The sequence below is a fragment of the Hemiscyllium ocellatum genome, chromosome 10, assembly GCF_020745735.1.
Source record: "Hemiscyllium ocellatum isolate sHemOce1 chromosome 10, sHemOce1.pat.X.cur, whole genome shotgun sequence".
Lineage (NCBI taxonomy): Eukaryota > Metazoa > Chordata > Chondrichthyes > Orectolobiformes > Hemiscylliidae > Hemiscyllium > Hemiscyllium ocellatum.
Window position 1 is genome coordinate 112,225,721 of NC_083410.1, and position 17,657 is coordinate 112,243,377.

General features: G+C 41.9%; 1 protein-coding gene across 1 annotated transcript in view; it reads right to left on the minus strand.

The window, feature by feature from the left end:
- The window catches only part of LOC132819910 (aftiphilin-like), a 62,824-nt gene that overhangs the window by 25,142 nt on the left and 20,025 nt on the right, over nucleotides 1-17,657 (minus strand). Inside the window, exons 3-4 of the mRNA XM_060831876.1 lie at nucleotides 1,591-1,739; nucleotides 1,145-1,271 (exon numbers count right to left, since the gene is read on the minus strand). Of these exons, the coding sequence (XP_060687859.1) occupies nucleotides 1,145-1,271; nucleotides 1,591-1,739 (276 nt within the window). The remainder of the gene's footprint in view (nucleotides 1-1,144; nucleotides 1,272-1,590; nucleotides 1,740-17,657) is intronic.

The following is a 17,657-nucleotide window of genomic DNA, read 5'->3' on the forward strand; positions in this document are numbered from 1 at the left end:
CACTATCCTATCTACCTGCAACTCCACTTTCAAAGAACTACGAACCTGCACTCCAAGGTCTCTGCTCAGCAACACTCCCCGTAACATCATCATTAAGTGTATTAGTCCTGCTCTGAATTGCCTTTCCAAACGCAGCATCTCACATTTATCTAACTAACTCAATCTGTCATGCTTCGGTCCACTGGCCAACCTGATCAAGGTCCCATTGTACTCTGAGGTAACCTCCTTCGCTGTCCACGACACCACCAATTTTGGTGTCCTCTGCAAACTTACTAAACATACCTTCTATATTCACATCCAAATCATTTATAATAAATGATGAAAAGCAGTGAATCTAGAACAGATTCTTGTTGCACACCACTGGTCACAGGCTTCTAATCTGAAAAGCTAACCCTCCACCAACCTTGCCCTTCTAGGTGGCAGTAGAGTCATAGAGTCAGAGATGTACAGCACGGAAACAGACCCTTCGGTCCAACCCGTCCATGCTGACCAGATATCCCAACCCAATCTAGTCCCACCTGCCAGCACCCGGCCCATATCCCTCCAAGCCCTTCCTATTCATATACCCATCCAAATGCCTCTTAAATGTGGCAATTGTACCAGCCTCCACCACTTCCTCTGGCAGCTCATTCCATACACTTACCACTCTCTGTGTGAAAAAGTTGCCCCTTAGGTCTCTTTCATATCTTTCCCCTCTCACCCTAAACCTATGCCCTCTACTCTGGACTCCTCGATCCCAGGGAAAAGACTTTGTCTATTTATCCTATACTTCTCAATTTTGTCAACCTCTATAAGGTCACCCCTAAGCCTCCAACGCTCCAGAGAAAACAGCCGCAGCCTGTTCAGCCTCTCCCTATAGCTCAAATCCTCCAACCCTGACAACATCCTTGTAAATCTTTTCTGAACTCTTTCAAGTTTCACAACATTTTTCCAATAGGACGGAGACCAGAATTGCATGCAATATTCCAACAGTGGCCTAACCAATGTCCTGCACAGCCACAACATGACCTCCCAACTCCTGTACTCAATACTCTGACCAAAAAAAGAAAGTATACCAAACGCCTTATTCACTGTAGCAATGGGTTTGGAAGGTGCAGTCAAGCTCTAACACAATTCTCCTTTATCATCCAATCCATTAACTTACGATGTTTCTGGTATCAATTCCCAGAGAAATTAGAAGCTTTTTGTTGCTGTGAGAACCACCCCACTGGTATCTCAGGCCGTGAGCATCTTCCATATCTTGTAGCTCGGTCCACAAAGATAACAACTCCCTGCATGATCCACACGAAATAAAAAAGCAATTCAGCACAATAAAACACATGACTCAGCAGATTAAGCACTTTGATTAAAATATTCTGTTTAGAGTAGATTTTGTAACAGATTTTCATTTATATTGGCTTCAGGAAGTACACATTTGGATTTAACAAATTTTTGTTGCTGCAGTATGCAAAGAACATTTCAGTTGAATCTTCATCAGCTCAACGTTTAGAGCTTTTATTCTTAATAAGATTAATCAATCATTTTCAGTGCATTTAACCATGTTTTTACAAGTGAACCCTCAGCAATTTATGTACTTGTTCACAATCTTACCCATTGTTTCCCTTGACCTGGTCTCCCTTCTCCAGTCCAGACTGCAGCAGTTGCCCTAGGGAGCAGATTTCTTCTTTGGTGACTTTAACAGCTGGCACTGGAGAAAAACAAGTTTGGAAAACTCGCTCCAGACGCTTTAGCAAAGACACCTGCATTAAGCAAGCAACAGTTGGCATTAGTCTGAATTATCTTCTTCTCTGGTGTAACCAGATGCACAAAGTACATTTTAATCCAATTAAGGGACTAGCTATTCACCACAGGATACTTCAAGCCCACTGTGGAAGATAATACTGAAAATACTCAGCTTGGTGTTCAGGTGGCACATTTTTCTTGCATTTTTGGTGTTTAATCATTCTGCCTGTCACACCTCCCCAGGACACACCCCTCACTTCCTTGCTGGCTCCATTTCCAGTCCTTTTGCATAAATATGTCATTTTACAACTAATCACAGATACTTTGTTTGGTTCTTTTTATTGTTGAAAAGCTAATACATTTCTAACTTTTACTAATTCTGATAATATTTCAGGTCAATGAAATTTCAACTGTTTCTCTCCAGCAGCTACCAGCCTCAGGAGTATTTTCAGCATCTTTTTAAAATCTTCTTGTTTCATATTGGCAGCATCTCCAGTCTCTTGCTTTGGTATTGCCAATCCATGGCGGATTGAGTGTGTTTAGTTCACACTTTCCCAGCCATTCCAAGTACAGCTTCCATTCAGCAAAGCAAGAATACATTATCAACCCTTTAGCAGTGGAGTCAATACAATCAAGCTCAGAGTTACAGGCAATTTGTTTACAAAAGGACAAAAAAAACTCAGCTACAAAACAGATTCCTGATTTCTATGCAAATTAGTTTCTTATCTGCTTCCAGAAAAGCAATGTGTCACAAGTGAGTGAGACAATTTTCAACAGAGTAAGGGTCATTGTGGCAGAGGTGGTGGTCATCAAGGCAATGCTGGCTTTTCAAGCCCTGTGCTCACAATGAGCATTGCTTACTTTGGCAAGAGATCAAGGAACTATTGGTCATTTGCATCACTTTACCTCCAGATCTATCACCAACTCCAGGGCAAGAGTCAGGAACCACACCCTGGCATAAATGTCCCACTCTAAAACAGCTAAAAATAACATACCAGCCTCTATTTCCATATCTCTGATGGGCTGGAACCAAAGGAGTAAAAGAATAAGGAAGTATTTCTACAATTCTATGGACCATGGGTGACATCACTTCTTGAACGTAAGTGACTTTGATATCCTTACTTAAGGATGTACTGTTATAATCCTAGCTGGGCAAGTCAGCTCCCAATTAGATCATTGGTCATCCTTACTCTTTGATAAAAGCATGGGTTGCTCACTGAAACAAACACATAAGATTGTTGAATTGGTTTTAATAATAAAACATATGCACATTACACACAACTAAAAATAAAATTAAAACATGTCAATCTACATTTGGAAAAAAAAATTTTGCTTTTCAAAGAAAGCCACATCTAAAACAGAACTGATCCATACTAGGAGGGAAATTGGATGGCAGATTCAAAACATATTTTCCTCTATTCATTAGATTAATAGAAGTGAATTCCTGTAACCAACTGAGAATAGAGTTCAAAAGAAAAAGAACTTCTATCTAACTTTTTCCAGCTACCACACTGGTTATGTTCGGATGACTCCCTGTACTTTCAGATTAACTAGCATGGTGCATGTGCATTTTTGCCTTTAAAATCAACTTACTAAAGCTCAATCTTAACTTTGCTCTTTGCATATTAAATATTTCCATTCACTTTTGTTGCTCCAACAAAAATAATTTGCTTTCCTTTGGGATGTGAAGGACTGGAGTTAAAGGACATGAAGAAATTAGAGTAGGTCATTTGGCCCATCAAGTCTGCTTCACCATTCAAGACAATCCTGGCTGATTGGGTAGAAAAATGGAATTAAGAGTGACAATCTCCATCTCCTCAATGTCCTGAAGGGCAAAACATCTGCCTATTTCAGCTTTAAATATATTCAGTGATGCAATGTACACAATGCCGTGGGGTACAAAACTCTAAAGTTAAGTGAATTTCATTGAGTGAAAGACATCCGCGGTTTAGACTCCCCATCCAGGGGAAACACGTCTCAGTACTTCTAACCGCCGTATAAGGACCTTGCGGGTTGCAATAAGATCACCTCACTCTTTTAAACTCTACTAGAGGACCAGTGCCCTGACATGGTCATTAATTGACTTGTCCTCTCTTTTTAAAATTTGGAAGATAAAGACATGCTGTTGGAATCTTTGTTCTGTTGCCATCCTGGGTTGTGCAGCTGAGACTGATGGAATGAACCACCACCACAAACTCAACACTCGGGCTTATAAAATGTTAGAAAACTAACCTACACCAAGGAATGTTCATCTTGGAGGAAAAACTATGATGGCAAGCAGAAGGATTTTCAAAAGTTAATTATGGCAATTTGCCTCAACTTTACTTGCTTGTAATTATGGATATGGAAACTTCATTTTTCTACAAAACATTTTCTTATGGCTTTAGTATCTGATTAATACATTCCCTACTTTTTCCTCTGTTACTACTTTGTGAACATGAAATTTAAACACCAAAACTGTAACAGACTTGTGCATATACAGATCCCAAAATGTGACACAGGAAGTATGACAGGACTCTCAGATGCATGAATGCCTCATACAACATTGCACGTATTAGCAGAACTCTTCGGCATTACAATCAACTAAAGGATGCGTCACAGACACGCAACTGTTAGCTGGCATTGAAGGAGGAACCTTACCATCTGTCATCTTTGTTTAGCCCCTTTAACTGAGAGCTGGTGGGTGTTTGGGGGGGAAAGGGTGCTGCAAAGAAAATCAAGCCTCGTGGCCCAATGGAAGATGGAGGGCATTTTGAGCAACAAAATTGGGTCAGCAGTACAAGATGAGTTAAGGTTCTCTCAGGCTGCTGGTATAGGGTGAAAAGTGAATTATGAAAGTCAGGTCTTTGGTGTCTCAAGCTGTTTAGTACCACAGGGCCCTTTTAAAGCAGACATGTCTGCAATGTTCATTCACGAGGTGCAAATGTGTTGCTGGTCAAAGTACAGCAGGCCAGGCAGCATCTCAGGAATAGAGAATTCGACGTTTCGAGCATAAGCCCTTCATCAGGAATAAGAGAGAGAGCCAAGCAGGCTAAGATAAAAGGTAGGGAGGAGGGACTAGGGGGAAGGGCGATGGAGGTGGGATAGGTGGAAGGAGGTCAAGGTGAGGGTGATAGGCCGGAGTGGGGTGGGGGTGGAGAGGTCAGGAAGAGGATTGCAGGTTAGGAGGGCGGTGCTGAGTTGAGGGAACCGACTGAGACAAGGTGGGGGGAGGGGAAATGAGGAAACTGGAGAAATCTGAATTCATACCTTGTGGTTGGAGGGTTCCCAGGCGGAAGATGAGGCGCTCCTCCTCCAGCCGTCGTGTTGTTGTGTTCTGCCGGTGGAGGAGTCCAAGGACCTGCATGTCCTCGGTGGAGTGGGAGGGAGAGTTAAAGTGTTGAGCCACGGGGTGATTGGGTTGGTTGGTTCGGGCGGCCCGGAGGTGTTCTCTGAAGCGTTCCGCAAGTAAGCGGCCTGTCTCACCAATATAGAGGAGGCCACATCGGGTGCAGCGGATGCAATAGATGATGTGTGTGGAGGTACAGGTGAACTTGTGGCGGCTATGGAAGGATCCCTTGGGGCCTTGGAGGGAAGTGAGTGTGGAGGTGTGGGCGCAAGTTTTACATTTCCTGCGGTTGCAGGGGAAGGTGCCCTCGTCAGATCCACACCCCCCACCAACCTCCCTCGTCAGATCCACACCCCCCCACCAACCCAACCTCCACCCCCGGCACCTTCCCCTGCAACCGCAGGAAATGTAAACATCTCCTTCATTCACGAGGGCCAAGATTCAACTCGCATTGCCAGCCCACCCCTCCCACATTATGTAAGACCTCAAACTCCGATCTACTGCAACACTCTGCATTACTGATTGCTAAGCTCTTCAGGCCTGTATTTTGAACATAGAACAGCACAGAAACAGGGCCTTTGGCCCACCATGTCTGTGCTAAGCATAATGCCATCCTAAATTAATTCAATCTGTCTGCACATGGTCTGGATACCTCTATCTCCTGACCTGTCTAAGTGCCTCAAACTTTGCTAATGTATCTGCTTTAACCTTGTCTCCTGGCAGTGATTACCAGGTTTCAGATTTCTCCAGCTTCCTCATTTCCCCTCCCCCCACCTTGTCTCAGTCGGTTCCCTCAACTCAGCACCGCCCTCCTAACCTGCAATCTTCTTCCTGACCTCTCCGCCCCCACCCCCACTTTGGCCTATCACCCTCACCTTGACCTCCTTCCACCTATCACATCTCCATCGCCCTTCCCCCAAGTCCCTCCTCCCTACCTTTTATCTTAGCCTGCTTGGCACACTCTCCTCATTCCTGATGAAGGGCTTATGCTCGAAACGTCGAATTTCCTATTCCTTGGATGCTGCCTAACCTGCTGTGCTTTAACCAGCAACACATTTTCAGCTGTGATCTCCAACATCTGCAGACCTCATTTTTTACCCAGTGATTACCAGGTACCTATAACCCCCCCATGTGTAAAAGGTTTCCTTGCACGTCACCTTTAAACGTTACTCCTCTCACCTTAAATCTATGCCTCTAGTATTTGACATGTCCACGCTGGGAAAAAGACTCCTACTCTCCAGCCTATCCATGCTGGTCATAATTTTATATACTTCAATCAGGTAGCCCCTCTGTCTCAATACCGTAGCGAAAACTATCCACGTTTGTCCGACCTCTACTTAAAGCTAATACATTCCAATCCAGACAAATCCTGGTAAAGCTTTTTGCACCTGCTCACTTGTCATGATCCAACATGACACTGTCCTCAAAGGGTGCCATAAATGACTTACTCAGTACTTCAGCACATCCAGCAATGTAAAATTTGATAAATCTTCATTTTTCCCTCCAAGATTTTCTCAATTCTGTTTTCTCTTTACAGTTCCCTATCTCATCAGATCCAACTCAATATCTTATCCGCTTTCCAGCATACAGCTAGATCAAGGCACATAAGATAAAGATTAACTAGGGCAGGTTTCACCAGTAGGCAGTGGCAAGATATGGCAGATTTAGGGTAATAGAATGTTAAGAAAAGAAAAGGAGGTTACTAACTTTAGGATACAGTAGACAGAAAACATGTTTGCAGTTTATTATTGATGGGGGTGGTAGAGAAGTCCGAGGGGAAGAGGCTTGTAATGGGGCAGAAAACAGAAAAGAGGTCACAGTGAGGGAAAGGAATGGATATATACCGCAGGGCAAAAGTTATAGCTGGGAGAAAGGCAATTAAGATGCAATTAGGCGATACTTAGGATGCATAGGATGGGGAAGGAAACTGCAGGGGATGGGCACAGTCGAAATGTGGAGCATATTCAAGGACCAGCTACTGCTGATTGCCAAGCCTTTGGTTTTGATCTTTATGTCATCATTGTCTACAGGAACAGTGCCAGAAGACTTAAGGATAGCAAATTTTGTTCCCTTGTTCAAGAAGGGGGATAAAGACAACCTTGTATAATTATAGACCTGTGAGCCTTACTTCGGTTGTGGGTAAAGTGTTGGAAAGGGTAATAAGAGATAGGATTTAAAGATTATCTAGAAAGGAATAAATTGATTAGGGATAGTCAACACAGTTTTGTGAAGGATAGGTCATGCTTTACTCACAATCCTTACTCAGTTCCTTGAAAAGGTGATCAAACAGATGGATGAGGGTAAAGTGGTTGATGTGGTGTATATGGATTTCAGTGGTGTTTGATAAGGTTACCCACAGTAGGCTATTGCACAAAACACAGAGGCATGGGATCGAGGGTGCATCTCCACTATACAAACACTTTTCAAGTACAAAACAGCATCACCTAGCTTTTGAAACCAAATACTGCCAGACACAGTAAATGGATTGAGCCATATTGGGGCATAACAGTATAGGAAGGGTCCTGGGTCCAGCAACACAGATGATAACAGACGAATACTGAGATTTGGCATAATAGGACTCCTGACATCTGATAATACAAGCAATGGATCTTACAGTTAGCAGTTGGACCTGTAGCAGTGAAACAAGCATCTGACCCCCAATGGGTTAGGCTGACTCAAGGTGATGTCATACCTAACTAATGAATTGCAAAGCATTTCTCCAGAATCAGTGAATTAAGTGTTCTCATTAAAATTAAATTAAACAAATATTAGAATTGCAAACAAACTATTAATATTTAAATAATTAGCAGAATAGTTAGCAATTTTTGCAATGTTTGGGCAAGTATGTAATGATAAAAGATTACATTGGACTATCCCTCTGGATATTCATGTAATATTAAACGGTTAAACTGCACTGACTGAATATTCTGGAATTGGGTGGGGACAGGAATGTAGACGACTTCCACTCCATTTAGACACAGTCATTTACAACTACTCCCCTACTATTATCAAATTAAACGATCATTCAATCTCTTCCATTCAGAAATGCTTTCATTACCATCCCCCGAAGCTAGGACATTTCACACCGGCATTGTTTTGGGGAATCAGAGTCAGGAAATCATCTGCAAAACGATTCCCCAGGATTAGGACATTTACATCTCAGAGGACGATCTCATCCTACCATTGTCCCTGGGGTAACGTGGTGGTAGTGGATGAAGCAGAGTTCCTGTGAGTATTTCCAACTGACCTGTATAAATCCTCCAACATCCTTGTAAATCTTTTCTGAACCCTTTCAAGTTTCACAACATCCTTCCCATAGGAAGGAGACCAGAATTGCATGCAATATTCCAAAAGTAGCCTAACGAATGTCCTGTACAGCCACAACATGACTTCCTGATTCCTGTACTCAATACTCTGACCAATAAAGGAAAGCATACCAAACGCCTTCTTCACTATCCTACCTACCTGCGACTCCACTTTCAAGGAGCTATGAACCTGCATTCCAAGATCTCTTTGTTTAGCAACACTCCCTGGGACCTTACCATCAAGTGTAAAAGTCTTGCTGAGATTTGCTTTCGCAAAATGCAGCATCTCACATTTTTCTAAATTAATCTTGATTTGCCACTCCTCAGCCTATTGGCTCATCTGACCAAGATCCTGTTGTAATCCTGAGGTAACCTTCTTCGCTGTCCACTACACTTCCAATTTTGGTGTCATCAGCAAGTTTACTAAAAATACTTCTTATGCTCACATCCAAATCATTTATATAAAATGATCAAAAGTAGTGGGCCCACCACCGACATCAGGCTCACTGGCCAATAGTTCCCTGGCTTGTCCTTACCACCCTTCTTAAACAGTGGCACCACGTTAGCCAACTGCCAGTCTTCCGACACCTCACCTGTGACTATCAATAATACAAATATCTCAGCAAGAGACCCAGCAATCACTTCACAAGCTTCCCAGAGTTCTAGGATACACCCAATCAGATCCTGGGGATTTATTCACTTTTATGCGTTACAAGACATCCTCGCACTTTCTCCACTGTAATAAGGACATTTTTCAAGCTGTCACCATATATTTCCTGACATTCTACATCTTCCATATCCTTTGTCACAGTAAGCACTGATGCAAAAAATACTTGTTTAGTATCTCCCCCATCTCCTATTGCTCCACACAAAGGCTGCCTTGCTGATCTTGGAGGGACCCTACTCTCTCACTAGTTACCCTTTTGTCCTTAAATGTATTAGTAAAAACTCTTTGGATTCTCCTTAATTATACTTGCCAAAGCAATCTCATGTCCCCTTTTTGCCCTCCTGATTTCCCTCTTAAGTATACTCCTACTTCCTTTATGCTCCAAGGATTCACTCGATCTATCCTGTCTATATCTTACATATGCTTCCTTCTTTTTCTAATCAAACCCTCAATTTCTTTAGTCATCCAGTATTCCCTATACCCACCAGCCTTTCCTTTCACCCTGACAGGAATATAGTTTCTCTGGATTCTTGTTATCTCATTTCTGAAGGCTTCCCATTTCCCAGCCGTCCCTTTACCTGCGAACATCTGCCCCCGATCAGCTTTCAAAAGTTCTTGCCTAATACCGTCAAAATTAGCCTTTCTCCGATTTAGAACTTCAACTTTTAGATCTGGTCTATCCTTTTCCATCATTATTTTAAATCTAATAGAATTATGGTCACTGGCCCCAAAGTGCTCCCCCATTGACATCTCAGTCACCTGCCCTGCCTTATTTCCCAAGAGTAGGTCAAGTTTTGCACCTTCTCTCATCGGTACATCCACATACTGAATTTTCAGAAAAATTCAAAAACTTTTCTTCTACACACTTAACCCTTAACACTAAGGCAGTCTTGGTCTATGTTTGGAAAGTTAAAATCCCCTACCATAACCACCCTATTATTCTTACAGATAACTGAGATCTCCTTACAAATTTGTTTCTCAATTTCCCTCTGACTATTAGGGGGTTTATAGTATAATCCCAATAAGGTGATCATCCCTTTCTTATTTCTCAGTTCCACTCAAATAACTTCTCTGGATGTATTTCCGGGAATATCCTCCCTCAGCACAGCTGTAATTCTATCCCTCAAAAAGGCCACTCCCCCCTCCTCTCTGGCCTCCCTTTCTGTCCTTCCTGTAGCATTTGTACCCTGGAACATTAAGCTGTCAGTCCTGTCCATCCCTGAGCTACGTTTCTGTAATTACTATGATATCCCAGTCCCATGTTCCTAACCATGCCCGGAGTTCATCTGCCTTCTGTTAGGCCCCTTGCATTGAAATAAATGCAGTTTAACTTATTAGTCCTACCTTGTCCTTGCCTGCCCTGACTGTTTGGTTCGCCTTTGTTCTCAACTGTACCAGTCCTCCTCCCATACACCAGCTCCTCAGCCATACATTGATCTGCTCTATTCTCCTATTCCTGCCCTCACTAGCTCATAGCACCAGGTGTGATCCAGATATTACTACTCTCAAGGACCGCCTTTTTAAATTCCTGCCTAACTCTGTGTAATCTCCCTTCAGAATCTCAACCTTTTCCCTTCCTATGTCATTGGTTCCACTGTGTACAATGGCCTCCTGCTGGTCCCACTTCCCCGCGAGAACATTCTGCACTCTCAGAGACATCCTTTATCCTGACACCAGGGAAGCAACACACCATTCTGATTCTTCACTGCTGGCCACAGAAACATCTGTCTGTACCTCGGATCACTTAGAACCCAACTTACCTCTCATTACATTAGAGCTAGTTACAATACCAGAAACTTGACTGTTTGTGCTATGATCCCCTGAGAATCCATCACCCCCTACAGTTTCCAAAACAGCACTCTTGTTCGAAATCGGGATAGTCACAGAAGACTCCTGTACTACCTGCCTACCTCTCTTACCTTTCCTGGAGTTAACCCATCTATGTGTATGTGAGGCTTCTCCCTCTTCCTATAATTGCCATCCATCATACCCCTTGCTCTTGTAAATTCCTCATTGCCTTTAACGGCCTCTCCAACAGATCCATTCAATCTGATAGGATTCACAACCAAAGGCATTTATTGCAGATATAATCCTCAGTAACCTGTAAACTCTCCTGTGACTCCCATATCCGACATGATGAGCATATCATTCTACTAAGGGCCATTTTTGCTTCTTTCAATCTACAGACCCAGGAAATAGCAGTCTCATTCCTCTACAAAACACTGCTCCAGGCTAACTTAATACTTATAGCTTATATTTTAAGTTTAATCAAGAGACATATTTCAACAAAATAATCAAGGAAGAACCCAGTCTACTCACTACTGCAGACTTATTTTAAGACAACGCTTAAAATCCACTTATCTACTTCTGAGCTGTGACTTCTCCCAGACAGGTTCCTCCAAGATCAGTTGAAAATATCACTTTTTTGATTTTCCTAGATGCACTCCGATATCTCTCTTTCTCCTGCACTGACCTCACCATGTGCTTCCTTAGTCTGTTCTTCTGCCTTTTAAAAGTGCTGTGGTTTTGACTTTTTTTTCTCCAAAGTTCCAAAACAGTGCAACAGCACATAAAACAGTAATTGCTGCTCCTGGAATTCGAGGAAATCACCTCCAACACATAAAATACCTCAAAAAAAGGAGCAGCTGTTACAGCCAGATATTTTTTCTGTCCTCCATCTTGGGTTACCCAGACTCCTCTCAGATGTACAGCACAGAAATAGAGCCTTCAGTCCAACTCGTCCATGCTGACCAGATATCCCAACCCAATCTAGTCCCATTTGCCAGCACCTGGGATATATTCATATACCCATCCAGATGCCTTTTAAATGCTACAAATGTACCAGCCTCCACCACTTCCTCTAGCAGCACATTCCATACACATACTAACCTCAGCGTGAAAACGTTGCCACTTAGGTCTCTTTTATATCTTTCACCTCTCACCCTAAACCTATGCCCTCTAGTTTTCAACTCCCACACTCCAGGAAAGTGACTGTCTATTTATCTTATTCATGCCCCTCATGATCTTATGAACCTCTATAAGATCACCCCTCAGCCTCCGACGCTCCAAGGAAAACAGCCCCAGCCTATTCAACTCTCCCTAAAGCTCAAATCCTCCAATGCTGGCACCATGCTTATGGATCTTTTCTGAACCCTTTCAAGTTTCACAACATCCTTCCTATAGGAAGGAGACCAGAATTGCATGCAATATTCCAACAGTGGTCTAACCAATGTCCTGTACAGCCACAACATGACTTCCCGACTCCTGTACTCAATACTCTGACCAATAAAGGAAAGCATACCAAACGCCACCTTCACTATCCGATCTACCTGCGACTCCACTTTCAAGGAGCTATGAACCTGCACTCTAAGGTCTCTTTGCTCAGCAACACTCCCTAGGACCTTACCATTAAGTCCTGCTAAGATTTGCTTTCCCAAAATGCAGCCCCTCTCATTTATCTGAATTAAACTCCATCTGCCACTTCTCAGCCCATTGGCCCATCTGGTCCAGATCCTGTTGAAATCTGAGGTAACCTTCTTCGCTATCCACTACACCTCCAATTTTGGTGTCATCTGCAAACTTACTAACTATACTTCTTATGCTCACATCCAAACTCATCTATCTAAATGATGAAAAGTAGAGGACCCAGCACCGATCCTTGTGGCACTCCACTAGTCACAGGCCTCCAGTCTGAAAAACAACCCTACACCACCACCCTCTGTCTTCTACCTTTGAGCCAATTCTGTATCCAAATGGCTAGTTCTCCTGTATTCCAATGAGATCTAACCTTGCTAACCAGTGTCCCATGGGGCACCTTGTTAAACGCCTTACTGTAATCCACATATATCACATCCACCACTCTGCCCTCAAACATCTTAGTTATTTCTTCAAAAATGAAATCAAATTTGAGAGACATGATTTCCCACATGCAAAGCCACGTTGACTATCCCTAATCAGTCCTTATCTTTTCAAATACATGTATACCCTGTTGCTCAGGATTCCCTCCAACAACTTGCCCACCACTGATGCCTGGCTCACTGGTCTACAGTTCCCTGGCTTGCCCTTACCACCTTTCTTAAACAGTGGCACCACGTTAGCCAACCTCCAGTCTTCGGGCACCTCACGTGTTACTATCAATGATACAATTATCTCAGCATGAGGCCCAGCAATTACTTCCCTAGCTTCCCACAGAGGTCTAGGTAACACCTGATACTTTGCCACTTTTTAAAATGCATTAATATAATCATCTCACAGTCACAAAGGAAATCTGAAATACTGCGCAGGAATTTCCTCCAATTTCTATGCCCAAAATTAGTTAAACATTTATGGATCAGTCTGGAGTCAGGCTATTTACTGGCATTCCTCAGCGATTTTTTTTCCCCCACTATTTTCTACTGTTTTTATTGATGATCAAGCCAGTAAATAAACTGTGAGATTTGTGAAAGGTGAAGACTGTAGAGTGTTTTAGGTGCAATACAAGAACAGCCCATACATGGGCAAATGGCTTTTACCCTGCACAATGCAGTCAGGCATTCATACAAAAACAGGCTTTACTCAGCATCTACAGGAAGCTATTCTGTAGATCATAAGAAATAGGAGGCTGCTTTTCAATCGAGTGAGCCCATTCCACCATTCAATAAGATCACAGCTGATTTGATTTGGCCTTAAGTATAGATTCCAAGCTATCCTGATAACCTTAGACTCTTGTTAGTCAGGGATCTATCATGTCACTGATAAGCAGTCTCAGTATACTGCAAAATTGAAAATATGAAACATTTGGCTGTGAAACAAATACCTGACTTTTGATTGCGATGTTTTCACAACAGCTCAAATTTAACCAGTTTAAATTATGTCCCAAGATATTGAAACCCAATCGAATTTGAATTTTACTGTTTTGCCAACATTGAACCAATAAACGATCTGCTGTTTGGGGGATAAAGAAGCCAACATTTTGAAAGTTAGCCAAAGAGAGTAACCAACTACCATCATTTGAGTAACCAACAGCAAAACACTATCAAAAGATACCTTTTTCATATGAAACATCTCTGCAGCAAAAGACCAAAGACAATCCAGGGAGATCTACAGCCAGGGGAAGGAGGACACTGGAGACGATAGCCGCTGTCTAGCTTTGGAAATTAAATTGATGTAATTTTAATTCTATTGGTTATTGGAACAGTAGGTGGTTACAGAGTTGGAGGCAGATAACAAGCAGTCAAGAGACAGGAGGCTTAGAGCTATAAATAGCTGTTGTTTAATGTTCACTTTTAAAGTTAAAGAATAAATTGATATTCCATCACTCATATGAACAAACAGATTATGAGGCGAGCTGAACTTTTCTGGATGTTTGGTTTAATTAGCAGAGGGGTTAATCGCCATGTTGTAACAAAATAAATGAAACCCCAGCATTAATCAGTTTGGCACTCAATTTGTGACACCTTGCCAACTCAAGAGTGACTCATTCATGCCTATTCTTTATAATCTTCAGGCTAAGTGACCATCTAATTATTCATCCTAATGTACGCACCTGCATGATGAGTTTTTATTTTTGTAGTAAACTTTGCCGTGGCACTTTATCAAATGCCTTCGGAAATCTCAGTATAGCTCATACAGTTTCTCCTTTATCTACATTGTTTGTTACTTCCTTAAAAGAATTCTAATAAGTTAGTTAAATATGAATTCTTTCAGAAAACCATGTTGACTGCTTTTTAAATAATAGATTCCAGGACTCCCCCTATGATTAGATGTGGAGTTAACTGTCTGTAGTTTCCTTCTCTCTGGCTTCCTCCTTTTGTGAATTGGGTAATTTGAAGCTTTTCAATCCCTATATAGGGAATTTTGGAAGATTAAAACCAGTACAACTATTACATCTGCATCGACTACTTCTCCAGGATGCAGGCCATCACTTTCAAGGGATTTATCTGCCTTTCAACCAAATACACTGTATAGTTTGCCCAGTACTTTAGATCGAGTGATTGCGATTGCTCCAAGTTCCTCCCTCACTCTCTCCCCACTCCTGCTTTACTACCTTTCTTAGAATACACTGTGTCATCTACTATGAAGACAGATAGAAAATATTTGTTTAAAGTTTGTCATTTCCTCATTTTCTCTTATTAATTCCCTAGTTTTACCCTTTAAATGTATCTACTCAAGTCTTTTATACTTGCATTTTCAAAATTATCTGCTAATTCTTTTCTACTTGGTGAAACTGCAGTTATTGTCCATCCTTAAATGCCCCTAAGAAGAACAGAAGTGAATTTCTTTCTTGAACCACTACAGTCCTTAGCATTCAGATTGTTGGTAGGAAAAGACTTCCAATAAACTGAGCTAGCTACAGTGAAGAAACAATATATTTCTCTCTCAAATGGATGTATGGCTTAGAAGAGAACTTACAAATGGGGGTGTTCCTCTGTATCTGCTAACCTATTCCTGCTAGGTGGGCGTGGAAGGGGGTTTGGAAGGCGCCAAAGGACCTTTTATCCTGTTTCCAATTCCATTTTCATGCATTCATATCCTTGTAACTGTCTTCTAGAGTAAGGCATTATTTTCCATATCTAAATTTCTCAACTACAACCTAAATGGCTTTTACCTGTTCTACATTCGAGCAAGTTCTGATCACACTTACCACAAGGATTTTTCACCAAGGTAATTAACTAACCCAGTTATCAGTTAGCAGGTCTAAAACAGCTTGTTCAAGTAACTCCATAGCATGCTGTTCGGAGAAGCTGCCCCAAATACACTCTAGGAACTCTTTGTTTTGTCAGTTTGATTTGACCAATCTGCATGAAGATTTGAATCTGTAAACACAGCGTCTTTCCTACAAGTACTCATTGCGAGATTTCTACTCTGTCCTACAATGTAGTCACTTGAAGAATTGTATTCACTGAGATAGGCTAAAGAGTTCCACGCTTATCTGGAAGAGTCCAGTTCCAGCCAATTCAAGCTGCTTGACATCATTCAGGACAAAGTAGCATACTTGATCAGCACCTGAAATATTTTCACTCCCTTCGCCACCAGCACACACGCGCTAAGGTTCCACCAATATCATCTGGCAGACTCGACCATCTATAAGAACAATGGCTGCAGACTACCCATAAGCTCCCCATGTCACTTGTCATCCTTGGCTGTCACTTGAAAGTAAATCACTTTTTAGTAACTGTTACTGGGTTAAAAATCCCTAATAAGAGTCTGGGCATAAAACTAGTACCTCAAGGTGTCTTATCACCATCTTCTCAAGGACAATGAGGAATAGGTGATGAATGATGGCCCAGCCAGCCACAATCAGAACCCATAAAGGGATTAAACCTTGGCCTGTTTACTTCAAAACAGCACAGATTTAGAGACAATATTAGTTAGCATAATTTGAAGATAGAAAGTGTAATATTATTTGAAATAGTTACCCAATGATGGCCAACTACATTACAGCACAGATTTTCAAATTTCTGACAGTGAAGAGCATAACCTGCAAGAGGAGCAGCATGGGAATTGGAGATTAATGGAAATCAGGACATTAAAGACAGTGGTCATTTAATTGGATCAGAAAACATTAAACCTTTAACTTAAAACAAAAATTTAGAAAACTATTTATGGAAAGTCTGCTCATAAATATCTAAGGTATTTGATTCCGGGTGGAAAATACTTGAAGCTGAACTCAAGGAAGAGACTCAATGGAAATAGACAGAAGTCAAAATGCAGTACATTTCTAAAAACCCAAAGCTGAGCATTAAAAGAAAACAGCAGCAATAGAAAGTGTCAACAACCATAAACAGCGCTAAACACAAGCAGACAATACTAACTTGAGTGGCAGAGATTTCTCATCCAATGGCAAGTTTTAGAACCAGTCTTTTAGCAACTATTCAAGTGCCATTCCACCATCCTCCCTCAATTAGCTGCAAATAATCAAGCTTCAACCTCTTTTCTTTGAGAAAGTATTGTGCCCCATTCTCTGTTGAATAAGACTTAGGCCCTTTACCTTCAGCCCCTGACAAGCACGATCCCACATGCTTCTCTTTCCCCCCCCATCACCTGGGTTGAAACATATCCAGGTACAAAATGAGGGAATAGAAATGGAGTAAACAGTTGTAGACGAAAAGTCAAAAAAACAAAAAAGCTCACAAATATCAGCAAGGGTCCCAAGAGAAAAATTGATGCACGAGAAGAACAGGAGACATAAAACAAAAGCATCCATGTGCCCCAATGAGAAGGAAGCAGCTTCACTCCCTACCTTCAGCCCTCTGAAGGAGATGGTTCTGCCCTCCTGGTCCAGATGCAGGGACATTACCATGCACCAGAAGAGCCCCTGTCTCAGTGAGCATTCGCTGCTGCCCTTAAGCCACATAATTGACCGAGTGTGGAATCACCACTGGATCCCATCTACCCAGTGGTTGCATTTGCCATTCCAATGCCTCCAAAAAAAGATTAAGCACTTCGCTGCCAGCTAGACATCGAACCCAATTAAACAACCACCAAAGGTTTTTGTAGAAATCAAGTTCCATCTTCATAATGGAGAAACTGAATGTACCCATTTTCACAATGACAACATCTGCCAACCTTGTGATTTGGAACTCAAACTTGGGGCAGTGAGTAATCAGCAATATTAACAACCACAACCTACAACCATTCCAGGAATTACTCAGTG